General features: G+C 39.2%; 1 protein-coding gene across 9 annotated transcripts in view; it reads right to left on the bottom strand.

The window, feature by feature from the left end:
• The window catches only part of COLEC10 (collectin subfamily member 10), a 529,589-nt gene that overhangs the window by 15,003 nt on the left and 496,310 nt on the right, over positions 1-18,276 (bottom strand). For all 9 annotated transcript variants that reach the window (XM_088844772.1, XM_088844770.1, XM_088844769.1 and 6 more), the window contains 2 exons: positions 7,415-7,486; positions 6,007-6,078 (listed from right to left, as the gene is read on the bottom strand). In XM_088844772.1, the coding sequence (XP_088700898.1) occupies positions 6,007-6,078; positions 7,415-7,486 (144 nt within the window). The remainder of the gene's footprint in view (positions 1-6,006; positions 6,079-7,414; positions 7,487-18,276) is intronic.

Here is an 18,276-nt window from a genome sequence, read left to right as displayed (position 1 = left end):
CTGAGCCAGAACACTGAACCTCCATTTTCAAAAATATTCCAGGACATGCTCATAAAGTTTCAAGGCATATCTCTGGAGGAGGAAAAAACTTAGCCAGTGTTGAAAACTGATGTTAAGGGAAAGTAGTAGCTAACAGAAATAAAGAGTAGAAAAGAGTATCACAGCATAGGAAATGACATATATCATTTATTTTTCATTCTTAATGCAATAAACATTTAGAAAGTTTCTCCTTTATAGTAGACATTAGAATAAAATGATTAAAAAGCAGGATTTCCCAAATACAAATTATATGTATTTAAACAAATAGATCTAATATAGCTTCCATTCATTTCCTCCAGAAATTCATAGCCTATTGAATAACACAGACAAGTTAATAAGGCATAGTGATAATAAAGTGATAGGTGTGCACGAGTTGCATATGCATAAGGGTTTGAATAAGGAATTGGCCTGAAGAAGATAAGGTTAGTTAACCCTATCCATTCCAGATTGCTGCTTCTCCAGTATTTGGAACTTCTTCCATTCTGAGGCTCAGAAAAATCATAATACACTTTTCAACCTTCCCCTCATCACTGTTGTCTACTACCCTCTCTTCAAGAGTTATCTCATCTTATTCTGTGGAAGGATTAAGACTTGGCTCAAAGTCATGAACTCCAACTCTCCTGGTTGGAGTCTGATCTAGATTTGACACATCTAAATCTAGGAAAGTTCAACATCTAGAATAATTCATTGAAAAATGAAGGTCTTGAATTCTGGATGTGTTCATTGAAATAACTTAGTCTCCCCCTCCACTTCTGCTCATCTCTAGGGCAATACTTGGGATCTTAACCTTATATAATGTGATTGCATCTCAGAAATCTTGAAGTCCAACATCCCATACTCTAGCTACACCTTTCCATCCCTTAACCATTTGTTAAGTGAAGCTGATATAATCAGAGGCAGATTCATGATGATTTTATACAAAGCTTATACAATTTGAGGAGATTTTAAAAAAAAATACCAAATTCCAAATTGAAAAGTACTTATAAAAATGAACACATTATAAGAAAAGAAATAAAACTAAATGACTAAATTTTAAAAGTAGTCAAGTACCACATTACAAAATTCACTTAAAAATGTAACATTTTAATTAATAAATGAATTTTGTGCATCTATAATTGTTCTTTTTATATACTATGTGCTGTGTCTGTTTGGCTGCATTCATATTCATCCACTTGACCTAGCAATATTTATTGATAGGTGTCTCATTTCCCATTTCAAAATATCACCTTTGCATAACTCAAGTTTGGGGTCTATTTCTGCATTGTTTATTTCTTTCCACTGGTCTATTTGTCTCTGCACTAAATCAACACTGTCTTAATTGTTTAGCTTTATAATAAATGCTTAAATTTATTAAACATTAATTTATAACATTTATTTGATTTAAATCTTTCACTTTTGTTTTTATTTTTCAAGATAGTCTTTGATTGTCCATGGTCCTTTTCATTCCATATAAATTTTGAATTGGCTTATCAGATACCAAGAGAACTACTTCTGGGATGTTAATTGAGAGAAGACTGAAACTATAGATCAAATTTGGGACATCTTAACAATATTAATTATCTTAACAATATTGAGTCTCCCAATCTATGAATGTAGCTTTATTTCCATCTCCTTACATAATCTTTAATTTCTCTCATTATAATCATGTAGTGTTTGTTGTAGAGAGCTTATACATCTTTTGTTAGATTTATTTCTAGATATTTGCTATAATAAAGGGAATCTTTTAAATTTTAGTTTTTAAAATTGTTTCTAGTTCTTAGAAACAAAAATTGATTTTTGTTAAGTTAAAGCTCTGCCTGCGTGTTTAGTCTTGTCTGACTCCCAACGGGCTCCTCTGTCCCTGGGATTCTCCAAGCAAGGATACTGGAGTGGGTTGTCATGCCCTCCTCCAGGGGATCTTTTACACCAGGGATTGAACTTGCATCTCCTTCAGCTCCTGCATTGGCAGGCGGATTGGGACGCCCCTTGTTAAGCTATCTTTAAAAAACAATGCAAATAGCTTATCTGTAGATTCTTTTGAATTTTCTGGGTATGTTACATGATTAGGAAATAATCACCCTCTTATTTCTCAATTTCCAACCATTGTGATTTTTATCTCTTATTCTGGCATTTTTGCTCTGGCTAGAACCTCTTCTATAATGCTGACTAGACTTGATGAGGGCTATACTTATATCATTTCCATTATCAGCAGAGCAGTGTTCAATATTTCACTACCATGTATGATTTTCAAATGTTTTCATTGATGCTATTCCTTTTCATATTAAATGTTCCCCTTGATTTTCAGTTTAAAAAACATGAATGGGCATGTGTTTGACTACTTTATTCAGAATTTCATAAGTCCTAACTGGAGGTTTTTATTTTTGAAATGAAAAATAAAAGAGTCCCATTTCCTGGGCCACTCATCTCTGGCAGACTTTGAACGCCATTTAAGTCTGAGCAACTTTCTGCTCAAGTTTCTTAGTCCTTTAATGCTGCCTCACATGTGAATCTGTAAATGAGAAAAAACGGATCAGGATGTAGAGTCTAACTTAGTGTGGTCCCCTTCTTCTCCAGATCACAGACCCTAAAGTCTATTCAATTTGGTTGCCCTCTCATGCCTTCAAATTTGTTTGTTTGTTTTTGACTCAACTAGTCATTCTTAAACTGTGGAACATTCTGAAAGAGATGGGAATACCAGACCACCTGACCTGCCTCTTGAGAAACCTGTATGCAGGTCAGGAAGCAACAGTCAGAACTGTACATGGAACAACAGACTGGTTCCAAATAGGAAAAGGAGTACGTCAAGGCTGTATATTGTCACCTTGCTTATTTAACTTATATGCAGAGTACATCATGAGGAACGCTGGGCTGGAGGAAGCACAAGCTGGAATCAAGATTGCTGGGAGAAATATCAATAACCTTAGATATGCAGATGACACTACCCTTATGGCAGAAAGCGAAGAGGAACTCAAAAGCCTCTTGATGAAAGTGACAGAGGAGAGTGAAAAGGTTGGCTTGAAGCTCAACATTCAGAAAACAAAGATCATGGCATCTGGTCCCATCACTTCATGGGAAACAGATGGAAAAACAGTAGAAACAGTGTCAGACTTTATTTTTTTGGGCTCCAAAATCACTGCAGATGCTGATTGCAGCCATGAAATTAAAAGACGTTTACTCCTTGGAAGGAAAGTTATGACCAACCTTGATAATATATTAAAAAGCAGAGACATTACTTTGCCAACAAAGGTCCCTCTAGTCAAGGCTATGGTTTTTCCTGTGGTCATGTATGGATGTGAGAGTTGGACTGTAAAGAAAGCTGATCGCTGAAGAATTGATGCTTTTGAACTGTGGTGTTGGAGAAGACTCTTGAGAGTCCCTTATACTGCAAGGAGATCCAACCAGTCCATTCTAAAGGAGATCGATCCTGGGTGTTCCTTGGAAGGACTGATGCTAAAGCTGAAGCTGCAATACTTTGGCCACCTCATGCGACGAGTCGACTCACTGGAAAAGACTCTGATGCTGGGAAGGGTTGGGGGCGGGAGGAGAAGGGGACGACCGAGAATGAGATGGCTGGATGGCATCACTGATTCTGTGGACATGAGTTTGAGTGAACTCCAGGAGTTGGTGATGGACAGGGAGGCCTGGCATGCTGTGATTCATGGGGTCGCGGAGAGTCGGACACGACTGAGCGACTGAACTGAAATGACTGAACTGAACTGAGTCATTCTTAGCAGAAGGATTCATTTGGGTGAATTTCTCATAGCCTGTAGCAGAAATCTGAATTTTGTCTTTGTTATAAATAATGTATGTGACTTTTCTCATCTTCACAACTTGTTATTGATGGTGTATGTAAATTAAGAATATTGTCAAACTTGAATATACCTTTGTAAAGTCTTGTTCACATATGAGCTGTTAGATTTGAAATTTTTTTCCACCAATGAACTCTGCCTGGTACATTTCATGTCCTGTTTCTTTTGCACAACCTATACATTTCTTGGGCTGGATGCCCTGCACATATTCCTATGATGATCTGACCTCTGCCCGTGCACTTTTCCATCATGATTTTGGATACATCTGCACAGTAGGTGGTAGAAGTATTCCTGGAAGCTATTCCTACATCAGAATTGTTAGCAGGAACTTAACTGTACGTGGAAGTGACTACAAACTATAGATATATTCCATTAAGTCCAAATGAAATATTTCCCCTATTCAAGTTCTTCTTAACTAGCTCCCAAAATACTTGTATCCATTCCAAAAACTTATACAAGGAGAAGTATGATGGAGGAAAGATGGATCAGAAGGCTGGACTCTTTTTTTTTTTTAGGCTGTTGTCTTTATTTTGTTCCCAAGGGAACTGCAGAACAGATAGATTAAGAAATGTACACAAGGTCAAATATATACAAGAAAGACCCTGAGTGGATTGAAACCCAATCATTCTGATTTCAAACCTCAAGAGCTTAAATACTCTGCTGTATGAAAGACCAAATAATCCATAGTAGAAGATGTTCATACCTTAATGGATGATCAAGCTCAGGCTGGGAGCACAAAAGAAAGGAGGGGTTCAGGAAAATCTTTATCAAGAAGTCTATTTTTCCATGGTTTCAATGAATGAGTGGTATTTTGACTGACAGTGATGGACAAAGAGGTGTCTAGGGATAGAAAATTGTCTGAGTAAAGGCAGTGGGCAGGAGAAGACACCTTGACATGTTTGGGAAACAGCAAAAGGAGACAGTACTCTTAATCCATGCATTCCAGTGGGGACAGTATCACCTTACAGATCAAAAGTCAGTGCAGCAGGGGTGAAAAAACATTACTTTTTAAAAATATATAAAGTAGAAATATATATAAACTACATAACGTGGTCTATTGGCGGGAAGTTTTTGGAGATTTGCAACAATTTGAAAAAACAGAGATAAACTGCGTAGACTAGAAATATGAAAAAATTAAGATAAAAGTATGTCATGAATACATAAAATATATGCATTAAATATATAGTAGTCTATTTTATCATTTATACCATAAAATATGTACAAATTGATTATAGAAAGTTAATATTTATCAAAACTTCCATACACAATCACAGACCATACACAGTGCCATTCCCAGCTGTGAGAAATGTAAACAAACATAATGACGCAGTATTAAATCATAACTGTATAAATTTGACTGGAGTAAATACTGTACTAAGGTATAGTTTTGTAGCCACCTCCCACTACTATTGTGTGAGCTCAAGTGTTGCAAGTATCTGCTTAAAATACTCCTCTGATGCAATTCATCTCCACCGGAGCAGTTGGTAGGTTCAAGCAAATTGTGTATCCAAGTAAAAAGTGATCACTCTGCATCTTCAAAACAATAGTACAATGTCTGTATGAATTCCTAAATATCAGATGCAATAAGAACCAGCTACCATTGTGGGGCTTTAGGAAAAGAAGATAGAGTGCTGAGATAATAAAGAGAAGGCCGCCTCCGTTTTACATAATAGTGAAGCAGGAATGTGCAGGATCAAAATATGAGTGAAAACAAAAGGATGCAGATACATACACTTCAGATTCCTACTCTGTTAAGAGACCTCAGACATAGAATTATTATTATTCCACTCCAATTAAAATACAATATTATACTGTTCTTGGCTATCATGATTTTTATGAATGATTGTTTTCTACAACCGAGTGTGCTTCATGGTCATGACACCCATTTTAATCGTATAAAGGATTGTAACCAGTAGGTCCCAGGAGACAGTTCTATGTAGAGTTTAACTGAACTTTATGTTTGACTCTATCCTTGAATTTCAGTTGAATTTCACTCAAGGCCTTTTTGTAAAGACACATTGCTTACATATGGAAGAAACAGCCAAGCTAGGAAGAGAGAACTCGTATTTTAAAAGAAAGAAAAAGGGTCATTTTTGCGATACAGAACATTTCAAAATAGATCAAGGGTAGGTTCCATCTGCTTTAAATTGCTACTGGAGAATGGTAACATGCAGCTTACCCTTCTTGCCAATGGGCCCAGTCTTGCCAATATTGCCTTGATCTCCTACATCACCCAGTTCCCCCTTAACTCCTGAAAAGCAAAACATGTCATCATTATATCATAAGGTTTTATCTTCCTTTTAATGATATGCCTCATTATTCTTTGCTATATCACCTATTTTAATAGCATTATAATACATGCACTAAAATTAAAGTGTGGGTGAGTATGACAGTCCTGGGTTTGATGATATTAAAATGCTTACAGATGCAATATTTCTAAAGAACTTGAGCAGAGCATGTTTAATCTAAAGGTCAGATAAGGGGCTGAGTGAAAGAATTCTTGTATTTTATTCTAATTCTATTCCTCCTGAGATCCATTTTAGCTTCACTTTGGGATTGTTTCCTCACTACTTTAAAACAAGATTTGACTATCTTACCATTTTTTAAAAAGGGAGGGAATGCACAATCATAAACCTAGTAATCAAAGGGACATCAAAGATCGTTCCACCTGAGTTCCTATAAAATTGTTATTAATTTGGGTTTTTAATCTGTGATTATCTAAAAAATATTTACCAGTTGTAAAGCTGTCTATATGTGAGAATAATTCTGCAGTTGATTGTACATATTTCTTTCCAGTCCAGGGATCCAACTCATGTCTCTTACATTTCCTGCATTGGCAGGTGAGTTCTTTACCACCGGCAGCACCAGGGAAGCCTATTTTCAGACTAAGAAGAGTTTAAGTCAGCATTTCTCAAATTGAAGCCTCAAAAGCCTATGACTCTGCTTCTCTTTAAGTTACTGAAGATATAAAAATCAGTGGTCCAGGGCCACCCCCTTGCAGCAGTTGGCGAGGAGGAATGGTTCTAGCGCTCAGGACACACACACTTACCCATCACAATGCAGAAGCTGTATTTTGTCAAGGTTAAGTCTTGTGATTAAAACATTCACAAAAATCCTTTGTGTTATTCTCATTTTCTTTGCTTGTACCTCTCCCATAAATACCCCACCAGTGCTGGGAGATCTTGGGGAAAAGTGAGTAAATCAATGGATCAGACAGTTCTTTCTGTTCTTTCTTATCTTCCTCCTCACACTCTAAACCAGAGTTGCTTAGTATGGCTTCTGAGAAGAGACACAGCAATGAACAAAGCTGTGTTTCTAACACTAATGGTTTCTCAGATATTCCCAGAGACTGCTGTGCTCCAGAATTCCCAGGGTGTTCCTCCTTCATCGGCCCTAACGATGCAGCCTGAGAACTGTGTCTGAGTCTTGCTGTCAAGCAATCTCATGGGAACTCTCTGGTGGTGACTAAATTCACACGTGAAATACATTTCATGACTCTTTGGAGCAGAGAGTGCTATGAAAGCTGCTAAACTTCCAGGCCAAGTCCTGTATAGAGAGAAGTGTCAAAGTCACGTCGTGTCACCTACCTTTTGGCCCCATGCGTCCCACTTTGCCAAGCTTTCCCTCCTCTCCTGGATCTCCTTTTTCACCATCATCTCCTTTTGAAATGAAAAATGAATGAGTGGAGCAGCTCAAATAGTAACATAAGCAGAGACTCCCCAGGAGAAACTGAACATGGTTAGAATTCATCTCTCAGCTCAGTGCTTGCCTTACAGTTTCAAGGTGATTATGCCTAATAGGCACACATGAACTAGACACTCAGAGAAAGAGAAGAGACTCCCATTAACTTTTTCTTTCACTTTTCCCTTGTTGTTGGAGGAGGTAATCAAGAGGATGTGATCATTGGTTGACCAGCAAGCTAGACCCTAGTTCCTCACCCTCTCCCCTTGTCTGTGGAATGTACATTCCAGCCTGTTTGCATAACTCAAGCCATTTCAAGGATGCAGCCTTGAGATAATAATGTGTTGAAACCACCAAGGCTGAAAATATGACTGAGCCCAGTTAAGGCATCTATGTAAATAAACCTTTAAGATTCTGGTGGGTGAGTGCAGAGATCTACTTGTCTTAAGGCTGCTCAAGACGAATCTTGAAACTTTCGTTGTTTATGAAACATTCCACCTACCAATTTGGAACGGCCTGCCTTTCTTTTTCACCCCTTGCCCTCTGTGTCTGGGGATATGTTCAGATTTCACTGAGGAAATTCCCTAAATTGCAAACCAACACACATCCAACTTGGTATTTAAAGAAATATCCTTGTTGGTAAAACCCTGAGAAGCTTGCTTGGCTTGACAAATCTTTATTCTTGCTGGAGAATCTGGAAAATTCTGGAAGCATGTGCATGTATACACATCCATATACAAGCATATCAATGTATTATATGTATAAATATATATATATTAAGTATACATAGATTGTATAATATATGTGTATGTGTCCATGCTCAGTTGTGTCCATCTGGAAAGCCCATATATATTTATTGCTCTCTGACTGGAGAATAATAGATGCTTGAGAATCCCAAAATCATAGGCATGGACCTAGAAGGTAAGAACTGAAAACTAGCTAGGAGTGGGGAACAGCAGCAAAGCAGGTCAGTGTGAGCACTGACTATTCTGGTCATAGGTGGGTCTAGCTCTGGCAGTTCACCAGTCAACAAGGACTGAACGAGTGGTTTGGTGGAAGGTGTCCTAAACTGTGACCCAGGAATCCTGACTTTATGTCATGTTAGTCACTGATGGGTTAAGCAAATTTGCAAAAGTCAGCGATTGAGCTTATTGGCTTTGGTGTGAGATCAATCTGGAGTTTCTCAGCTCTAGTGTTCAGTATCTGGAGAAAGTTGAATATGTGACTTCATTTTATGAGCCTCATTTTGTCTTCTATAAATGGAACTAATAACATACAGTAAAGAAGGCTCCTGAGAAATTTAAATAAGATACTATGTGTAAAAGAAGGGCTTCTCTGGTAGTCAACAGTAAAGAATCTGTCTGCCAATTCAGGAAATGCAGGTTAGATCCCTGGGTTGGGAAGATCCCCTGGAGAAGGGAATGGCCACCCACTCCAGTACTCTTGCCTGGAAAAATCCCACTGACAGAAGAACCAGGCGGGCTATAATCCATGGGGCCAAAAAAGAGTCAGACACAATTTAGCAACTAAACAACAAAAATGCATAAAAGACTGAAACATGGCATACACCTGAAACTAACACAACATTGTTAATCAACTATACTCCAGTATATAATAAAAACTTTTTTTAAAGACCCAGAATGTAACTGATGCTTAGCAGTGGTGGTAGCTTTTGTTCTTTCCTTTATACTTCAGTTTCCCCACCCTTCACGTGGAGATAATCACCGTCCTACCCAACTCTCCCAGTGTATTAGGATCAACAAGGAAGGCATGTGAATGTGCTTTGAAAATAAAAAGCACAACACACAATATTATTCAGACCAGCTACCTGCCTTATCACCACAGCAATCTCAGGACAGGAAGGAGTCCTGGTCATCTCCAGGGGAAAGTGGTAGATAGAGACTTCAAAAAACGAAAATGAAATTCCTGGGATTAGATTAGATTAGTGTGAGAGAGAGACTGTTGAGACATTCATTTATCCAGAAAAAGCACAGTCAGCCATTCTCTAATTTTTTCTGAGAACAGAATGTTTAAATGAAAGCTTAGCAAAGTATGGAACAGGTTAGATTTCCAGATTGTGGGACTGGTCAGGCACTGGAACCCTGCACACATGAAACTCTAGTACCTCCTTCAGGGGAAGGCTTTCAGAAAAAAATTCACAGGCGATTAGTGTGATCAGGCCAGTGATGTGACGTGGATGAACTAGATGGCACTTCTCTAGCTAAAGTTATTACTGAATGTTTATTGAGCAGTTATAATGTGTGCCAGCTCTGTGCTAATGTGCTCATCACAGCAATTCTAGGAGATAGAAAGGGTTACTGCTCCATTTTATGGATGGAAAAACTGGGACTCACTGAGATTAAGTTGTTACCCTACTGTCATAGAACTTGTGAGTGGCAGAACTAGGATTCAACAATACATCTGTCTCTGCCCCTCTGGATCCCTCAGTTCAGTTCAGTTCAGTTCAGTTGCTCAGTCATGTCCGACTCTTTGCGACCCCATGAATCGCAGCACGCCAGGCCTCCCTGTCCATCACCAACCCCCGGAGTTCACTCAAACTCATGTCCACAGAGTCGGTGATGCCATCCAGCCATCTAATTCTCTGGATCCCTACTAAAAACCAACTGTCCCTTCCAATCTAGGATTGTGTGATTCTTAGCAGATTGTGGATTTTATAGAACTTGACGCTGCACCAGATTTTTCAAGGAGAAAAGGGGAGATGCAGAAAGTGAGTTTTTGTTCCTCTGAAAGTAAGAAAGAGAGTGGGGAAGACAAAACCAGCTCAATGTCTCAGTGACTTAATTCATAGGGAATGTATCCTTGAGGTAATTTACTTAAGTGAGATCTGGCTCTGCCACTCATGAGCTGAGGGACCTCTGGAAGCTCTTGACCTTGGACCTTGTTTCACTCATTTGTAGAATGCCAGAATAATACTCTTTTCAGAGAGTTTTAGTATAGGTAAAATTAGAAAAGTATTTCCTTCAGGAAGCTCTCTCTGACTCTCTCAGGCTGTACTACATTCTCCTTAAAGTACCACCTTCTATGAGTCTGTTTATATGCTGTGTGTTTATCTGTTTATCCTTTATACTTGTCTGTGACCTGTGGGATCCCTGGAGTCTTGAGTGATTTTTCTACCATCCCCAAAACTTAGCAAAGTGCTTGACGCTGGAGCTTAATAAATATAGTTGAACCGGGTATGTTTTATGAGCCATAGAACATTTTACAAATACAGTGATAATGTTTATTGAATATTAAGCACCAAAGGGTTCCCAGTCCTGGACCTGCATCCTGTCATTTGAGCTCCACACAACCTCTGAGATGGATATCTCCCTTTTACAGAAGAGAAAACGAGGTCAAAAACAGGTTAAATAACTTGCCAAGGTCATGTCGATCATAAGTAATAAAGCCAAAATTCAAACCAGGGAAAATGCCTTAAAAACCAATGCTCTGAACAATGTGTATGATTGGAAACAAATTTCTGTTTTAACATTTCTGCATCTGGGGATTGTTATTCCGAAACAATGGGGCTTCCTTGATGGCTCAGTAGTGAATAATCCGTCTGTCAATGCAGGAGATGCTGGTTCAGTTCCTCAGTTGGGAAAATCCCCTGGAGAAGGAAATGGCAACCCACTCCAGTGTTCTTGCCTGGAGAATCCCAGGGACAGCAGAGCCTGGTGGGTTTCCATCTATGGGGTCACAGAGTCCGACAGGACAGAAGCGACTTAGCAGCAGCAGCAATGCAGAGATGCCGGTTCGATTCCTGGGTTGGAAAAATCCCCTGGAGAAGGAAACAGCAACCCACTCCAATATTCTTGCCTGGAAAATCTCATGGACAGAGGAGCCTGGCAGGCTATAGTCCCTGCAGTCACAAAAAAGTTGCCCGTGACTTGGTGACTAAACAACAATTCTGCACAATGGGACCAAAGATGCATGTCTGGCTCACCAAAAGGCAAGATCAAACGCAGGCATGTGTGTGCTTTTATGAATCATAAAACCACACTAACACGAATTATTAGTGCCATGATTATGAGAAGTCAATGGCACCCCACTCCAGTACTCTTGCCTGGGAAAACCCAGGGATGGAGGAGCCTGGTAGGCTACAGTCCACAGGGTCGCGAAGAGTCGGATACGACTGAGCGACTTCACTGTCACTTTTCACTTTCATGCGTTGGAGAAGGAAATGGCAACCCGCTTGCCTGGAGAATCCCAGGGACAGAGGAGCCTGGTGGGCTGCCGTCTATGTGGCGGCACAGAGTCGGACACGACTGAAGCGACTTAGCAGCAGCAGTGCCATGATTATTTCTCCTTGTTCCCTTCTTGTAAGCGTTCCCATTCATTTCCAAGCAAGTACTTAACCGGAGGCAGCCAGATGAGCGACTTAGTCATCTGCCGCTCCCTGGTGGTTGCTGATAGAGACCTGGAAGGGTGAAAATAGGATTATTATCCTTTTGACCTGCATGCCTGAATCCCAGCCTGGTGGTGAGAGGGCTGCTGGCTGCAATGAAGTAAACAACTTGTCGCCTTGCCTTGAGCTTGGGCCCCAGCTTCATTTGATCTTTGGGACTTGTTTTAATGAGAACAGAAGAGAAGCATAAAAGCAAGCTTTGGAAAGGATCCCCACATGGCTCACAGTTGTCTGCTTTTATCCTCTTGGCAATATTTCATTGGATTAGTAGGGCAATTTAGACTTACTTTCCTTCTTTTAAAAATAGCCACTTTACATTTAAAAATTAAATGAAAAGCTATCAACTGTAATGAACTCATTTCAATTTTACAAAAATGATTTGTTTCAGCCCCCTGCCCCAGGCCACCATCTTGCTGCAGTAATCTCTCCAGCAGAATTCCAACAGAGCACACAGTTGAGCAATTTTTCTTAGGTATAATTTTTTTCCCCAACAAGCAAAAAGTTTTTTAAAATTAAATTCTAGTTGAAATGAAATAGCTGATCTTAGGTCATTACCCCCTGCTCAAAGGAAGTAATTATTAAAAATTAGAGAATTGATTTTGGAAATGCTAAAGAAAATTCACAGGAAGTTTTGTACTTTTTCCACTGCCAGAATAATGTTATGTATGATGGGGGTGGGGACGGGGGAACATTAACAGTCCTTCTCCTGGGTTCGGCATGATTCAAGGGCATTACATTTATTCCTAATATTATTACATCAGCTCCACCTCAGATCATCAGGCATTAGATCTCAGAGGTTGGGGACCCCTGGTCTAAATGGTCTTATACACGAACTGGTACTGATTGGTTAATGGGAGCCAATAAGAGAAGATTATCTTTAGATATATATATATATTTTTTAAGGAGAAGATTAAAGATAATATTAAAGATTATTATTAAAGAAAATTAAAGATTATCTTTAATTTAAAACCAGGCATGACTTCTGATTTCCCCAAAGATAGCACTGGGGGATAGTGTAGTGAGATTACAGATCTATGGTGACATTTTTTATCACAGCACTCTTTCTTCATTTGAGATGCTAAGGGGCAATTTCCTTCATATTTTTTTTAAATGAAAGCATTAAAAAATGAGCAGGTATGATTTCTAAAAAACATTATTTTTCCCATCTTCATTGCTGGAGGCATGCTATCTGTGGAAAAGGGAGATCCTGACCTTGGTCAATCTTGTTTAAGGACAATAAACAGTATGTTTCTCCATGATTAGTAAAGAGATGGTGGTAGCACACAGGTTCTCTAAGATATTTTTCTGAGATGCTTCCCTAACATTATGTCACCTGCTTATGATGAATGTGCATAAAATAAAGACATTCTTGTAAACAGCCAACACTTTCCCTAACACATTTGAAATGTTCACAGGGACCTCCCTGCTGGGCCAGTGGTTAAGAATCTGCCTTGCAATGCAGGGGACATGGGTTCGATCCTTGGTAGGCAACTAAGATCCCACATGCCACAGAGAAACTAAGCCTGTGCACCACAACTAGAAAATTCATGCACCACATCGAATATCCTGCTTGCCACAACAAAGACTTGAACACAGTCAAATAAATAAATAAATACTAAAACATTCACAAAATATCGCTTGTACCTGTCCAGAGGAGGGATACGGTTACAAAAGAACCATGTTCAGGAAACTGAATGCCTTCAAGGAGAAAAGCTGTCCCAGGGAGAATCTTACATGAAAGGTAATAGCTTTTGATCAAGGTGAAATTTTCAAGGGGCTCAGTCTTAAGAACCATATGTCTATTCAAGTTGAATGTAGCAATGGGACCATCATTCAGGTTTCCTCCAGAAGCTTGATGCAATGGATAGAACAGGAGTTTCATAGTTTGTTATGGGCTGAATTGTATCCTTTCTCCAAAGTTAAGTCTGAGCACTGAAGAACTGATGCTTTCAAATTGTGGTCTTGGAGAAGACTCTTGAGTCCTTTGGACTGCAAGGAGATCAAACCAGTCAGTCCTAAAGGAAATCAACCCTGAATATTCATTGGAAGGACTGATGCTGAAGCTGAAGCTCTAATACTTTGGCTACCTGATGTGAAGAGCCAACTCATTGGAAAAGACCCTTATGGTGGGAAAAACTGAAGGCAAAAGAAGGGGGCAGCAGAAGATGAGACAGACAGCACCAGCAACTCAATGGACATGAAGATGAGCAAACTCTAGGAGATAGTAGAGGACAGAAGAGCCTGGCGTGCTGCAGTCCATGGGGTCACAAAGAGTTGGACATGACTTAGAGACGGAACAACAATCATAACCCCAGAATCCATATGTTCAAGCCCTACACTAGCACTTTAGAATGGAGCTATATTTGGAGATAAGGCCTTTAAAAAGGTGGTTCACATAAATTGTGGCTTTTAGGGCAGTCAGTCCAATCTGACTGGTGTCCTTATGAGAAGAGAAACTTGAACACACAAAAGAATATGAGGGATACTTGTGCTCATCCCTGACAAGGCTCTGAAAGGACACAGTGAGACGACAGTCATCTGAAAGCCAAAGAAAGGGGTCTTGGCTAAAAGAGACTAAATCTGCCAACTCTTTGTCCTTGGACATCCAGTCTCCAGAATGGTAAGACAATAAATTTCTGTTGCTCAAGCAACCCAGTTTGTGGTATTTTGTTATTTCAGCTCTAGAAAACTATTAATAAATCACAGTCATGGGGGATCTAGTTCCCTGACCAGGGATGGAATCCTGGTCCCCTGCATTGGGAGCACAGAGTCTTAGCCACTGGACTACCAGGGAAGTTCTTGCTCCTTTCTATCTCCCATCTTGATGCTTATTTTTTCTCACATCCATCCTTTCTTTTTCCTTCCATTTCTACTGCCATTGTTTTACCTCTTCCTGTCCTCATTCACTAACCCTTGCAAGTGAGCCCTAAACGGTCTCCACAGTCTTTTATTCACTGGTGATTCCAAGTGCCTAGAACTGTGTCTGTTCAATACATAGTTGTTGAAATGGTTTCTTTGACACTGAACTTCAGTTTTTCAAACCACCGTGCAAACTTAATCTTTATAAAATCACATTTTCAATATAAAACTGCCCTATTCAAAACATTTCAGCAGTTCCTCTGTGTTTCTAGGTCAAGTCCAAACTAATTAGTCTAGTGTTTGGACTTTCACAGACTGGCATCAGTGGAACTTTCTGGCATTATGTTTTGACACTGACCTGTATAACCTTCTATTCCTGCCCAATGTATCTGTTCATTGTTCATTAAAATGTCTTTCAATGTGTGTCTCCATTGAAAGGCACATGACTTTCTCTCTGTTTGAAATTCATCTCCTAGGGAAAGTTATAAAATAAAAGACTTATATGACCATATGAGAAATTTAAAGTTTTTATATGATAAAAGATGCCACATCAATATATAAAGCTTACCAACAAAAATATGATAGATAAGAAAAAAAATCAAACACTGACATAAAAAAACAATATATTTATCATACAAAAAGTTTTCGCAAATCACTTTTCAAAAAAAGACAATAAATGAAATTAAAAGATTAAAAGATAATCTAAAAATATTAACAGCAAATGATGGATGAAAATGTCCAGATTCACTATTAGTCAGGAAAACATATATCTGTGTAAATGTCTGTATCATATTTTGCCATCAGACTTAGTAATAATTTCAAAAGATTAATTGTATCTGAAGGTGCCAGAGATAGAGAAAATACTTTATGTTATAAATTGTTACAACACTTTTGGAAAATAATCTATCGATGATTAAAATAAAAAATCCACATACTCTACCTTGAATGAAAAATGAAAGTTAGTTGCTCAGTCATGTCTGACTCTTTGCAACCCCATGGACTCTAGCCCACCAGGCTCCTCTGTCCATGTAATTCTCCAGGCAAAAATACTGGAGTGGATTGCCATTTCCTTCTCTGGGGATCTTCCTGACCCCGGGATCAAACACAAGTCTCCTGCATTGTAGGCAGATTCTTCACCATTTGAACCATCAGGAATAGGAAACCTATTTTATGGGAATAACTATAAGAACAAATGTATATATGTATATATGCCTGTAGTGGTAAAAACAAAAAAAACATGAGACTAATGAAAATATGAGGAATGTTATGCAACTGCTAAAAATAATGAAAGATCCCTGAATTAAGGAATGAACTCCATGTTCTATTATCTAAAGAATGCCTCTTGGAAAGTCAGATGCATATGATCCAATTCAGAAGAAAGAACAGATAAACAGAACAAATACAGAGAAAAATGTTAATATCAAGATATTAATGATGGTTACATAAGAGAATTGGATCTGAAAAGAAGCCACAGTGAAAAGAGAGATCATTATTAGCTTTTTCTTTAAACATCTTTATTTTATACACATTTATACATGTTATATGTTACAACATGCTTGAATTACTCTTGCAATTAAAAAAACAAATTGCAAATAATATAAAGGACTCATAGCACTTTTCTCCTTTTATAAATCCTACCCATGAGTCTTGTCTCAAATTAAATTCTAAATTCTCTGAATTTATTGATGGAATTATTTCCTTGGAAACTCACCATCTGGTTCCTTGTTACTACTTTCCAATTACTGCCTTGAAGTATTATTTTTAAATGCATTGCTATTTAAATTCAGAGTGTAAGTTCTTTGTGATAAGGGCAGACATTCTACACTTTGTTCTCAAGAGCTGTTCACAACTGCACAATGTGCTCACTCATTCATCGCTTGAACACGTATTTATTGAATTTCCACCAGTTCCCAAGCTTTGGGCTGGATCCTAAGGATACAACACTGCCTCAGACAAAACATGATCTAAGACTAAAAGTTTAGTAGGAAGAAGGCACCAAGCAAGGTCCTGTAACTGTCATGAGAGTTATAAAAGTGAAATTACTGTGTATTTTGTTGGCAACAAACAATGATGTAGGGGTAAGGAGACTAGGGCCTTCCCTGATGGCTTAGCAGTAAAGAATCTGTCTGAAAAGCAGGAGACACAGGAGATGTACAAGACATGGGTTCGATCTCTGGGTTTGGAAGATCCCCTGGAGAGGGAAATAGCAAACGACTCCACTATTCTTGCCTGGGAAATCCTATGGACAGAGGAGCCTGGTGGGCTACAGTCCAGGGGGTCGATAAAGGACTGGACGCGACCTGGTGACTAAACAATAACAACAAAAGAGACTTGGCTTTTATTCATCTACACTGCTCTTTCCTCAGATGACAAGATAACCTATCACATAAGAAAATAAAACGGAAGTGCTTTTTCTCTATTAATACATTAAACAATTGCAAGGTAATACTGGAATAGGTAGCCATTCCCTTCGTCAGGGCATCATCCCAACTCAGGGATCGAACCCAGATCTCCTGCATTGCAGGTAGATTCTTTATCATCTGAGCCACCTGGGAAGTCTTTAAAGAGATACCTGTAATGTACTAGGGGCTTCCCTGATGGCTCAGTGGTAAAGAAAATGCCTGCAGAGCAGGAAATGCCAATTCGATCCCTCCATCAGGAAGATGCCCTGGAGGAGAGCAAGGTAACCCATTCCAGTATTCTTGCCTGGAGAGTCCCATGGACAGAGCGGCCTGGTAGGCTACAGTCCATAGGGTGGCAAAGAGTCAGACATGATTGAAGCAACTGAGCATGCATGCATATTGTATGAACTTATCTACTAATGATATCAACGTTAATAATGATAACAGCTAATGTTTATTGGGTGCTTACTATGGGCCAAGCCGGGATGTTAATATGCGTGGCCATGACGTCAACCAGTCTCTTTATTGTGTTTCATCAACTCCAGGGACCCATAAGCTTCATTTCTCCTTCACCTCACCCCTGTATAACCCAACAAAGTAAAAGGAGAATCTCAAGAATCCTACAATCTTTCTTACTTGAATTAAAAGCACCTACTCTTAGTTTTCGCCGAAGAATTGATGCTTTTGAACTGTGGTGCTGGAAAAGACTCTTGAGAGTCCCATGGACTGCAAGGAGATCCAACCAGTCCATTCTAAAGGAGATCAATCCAGGGTGTTCATTGGAAGGACTGATGCTAAAGCTGAAACTCCAATACTTTGGTCACCTCATGCGTCGAGTTGACTCACTGGAAAAGAGTCTGATGCTAGGAAGGATTGGGGGTGGGAGGAGACGGGGACAACAGAGAATGAGATGGCTGAATGGCATCACTGACTCGATGGACATGAGTTTGAGTGAACTCCGGGAGTTGGAGATGGACAGGGAGGCCTGGCGTGCTGTGATTCGTGGGGTCGCAAAGAGTCGCACACGACTGAGCGACTGAACTGAACTGAACTCTTAATTTTAAGCCTGACTCTTAATTTTCAGGCTTATCTACCTTAAAAA

Source organism: Moschus berezovskii, chromosome 16 (genome assembly GCF_049115385.1).
Source record: "Moschus berezovskii isolate FMDL1 chromosome 16, NW_MosBer_1.0, whole genome shotgun sequence".
In the NCBI taxonomy this organism is placed as follows: domain Eukaryota; kingdom Metazoa; phylum Chordata; class Mammalia; order Artiodactyla; family Moschidae; genus Moschus; species Moschus berezovskii.
The sequence above is the reverse complement of the archived record's forward strand: the minus strand, read 5'-3'. Positions and strand labels throughout refer to the sequence as shown.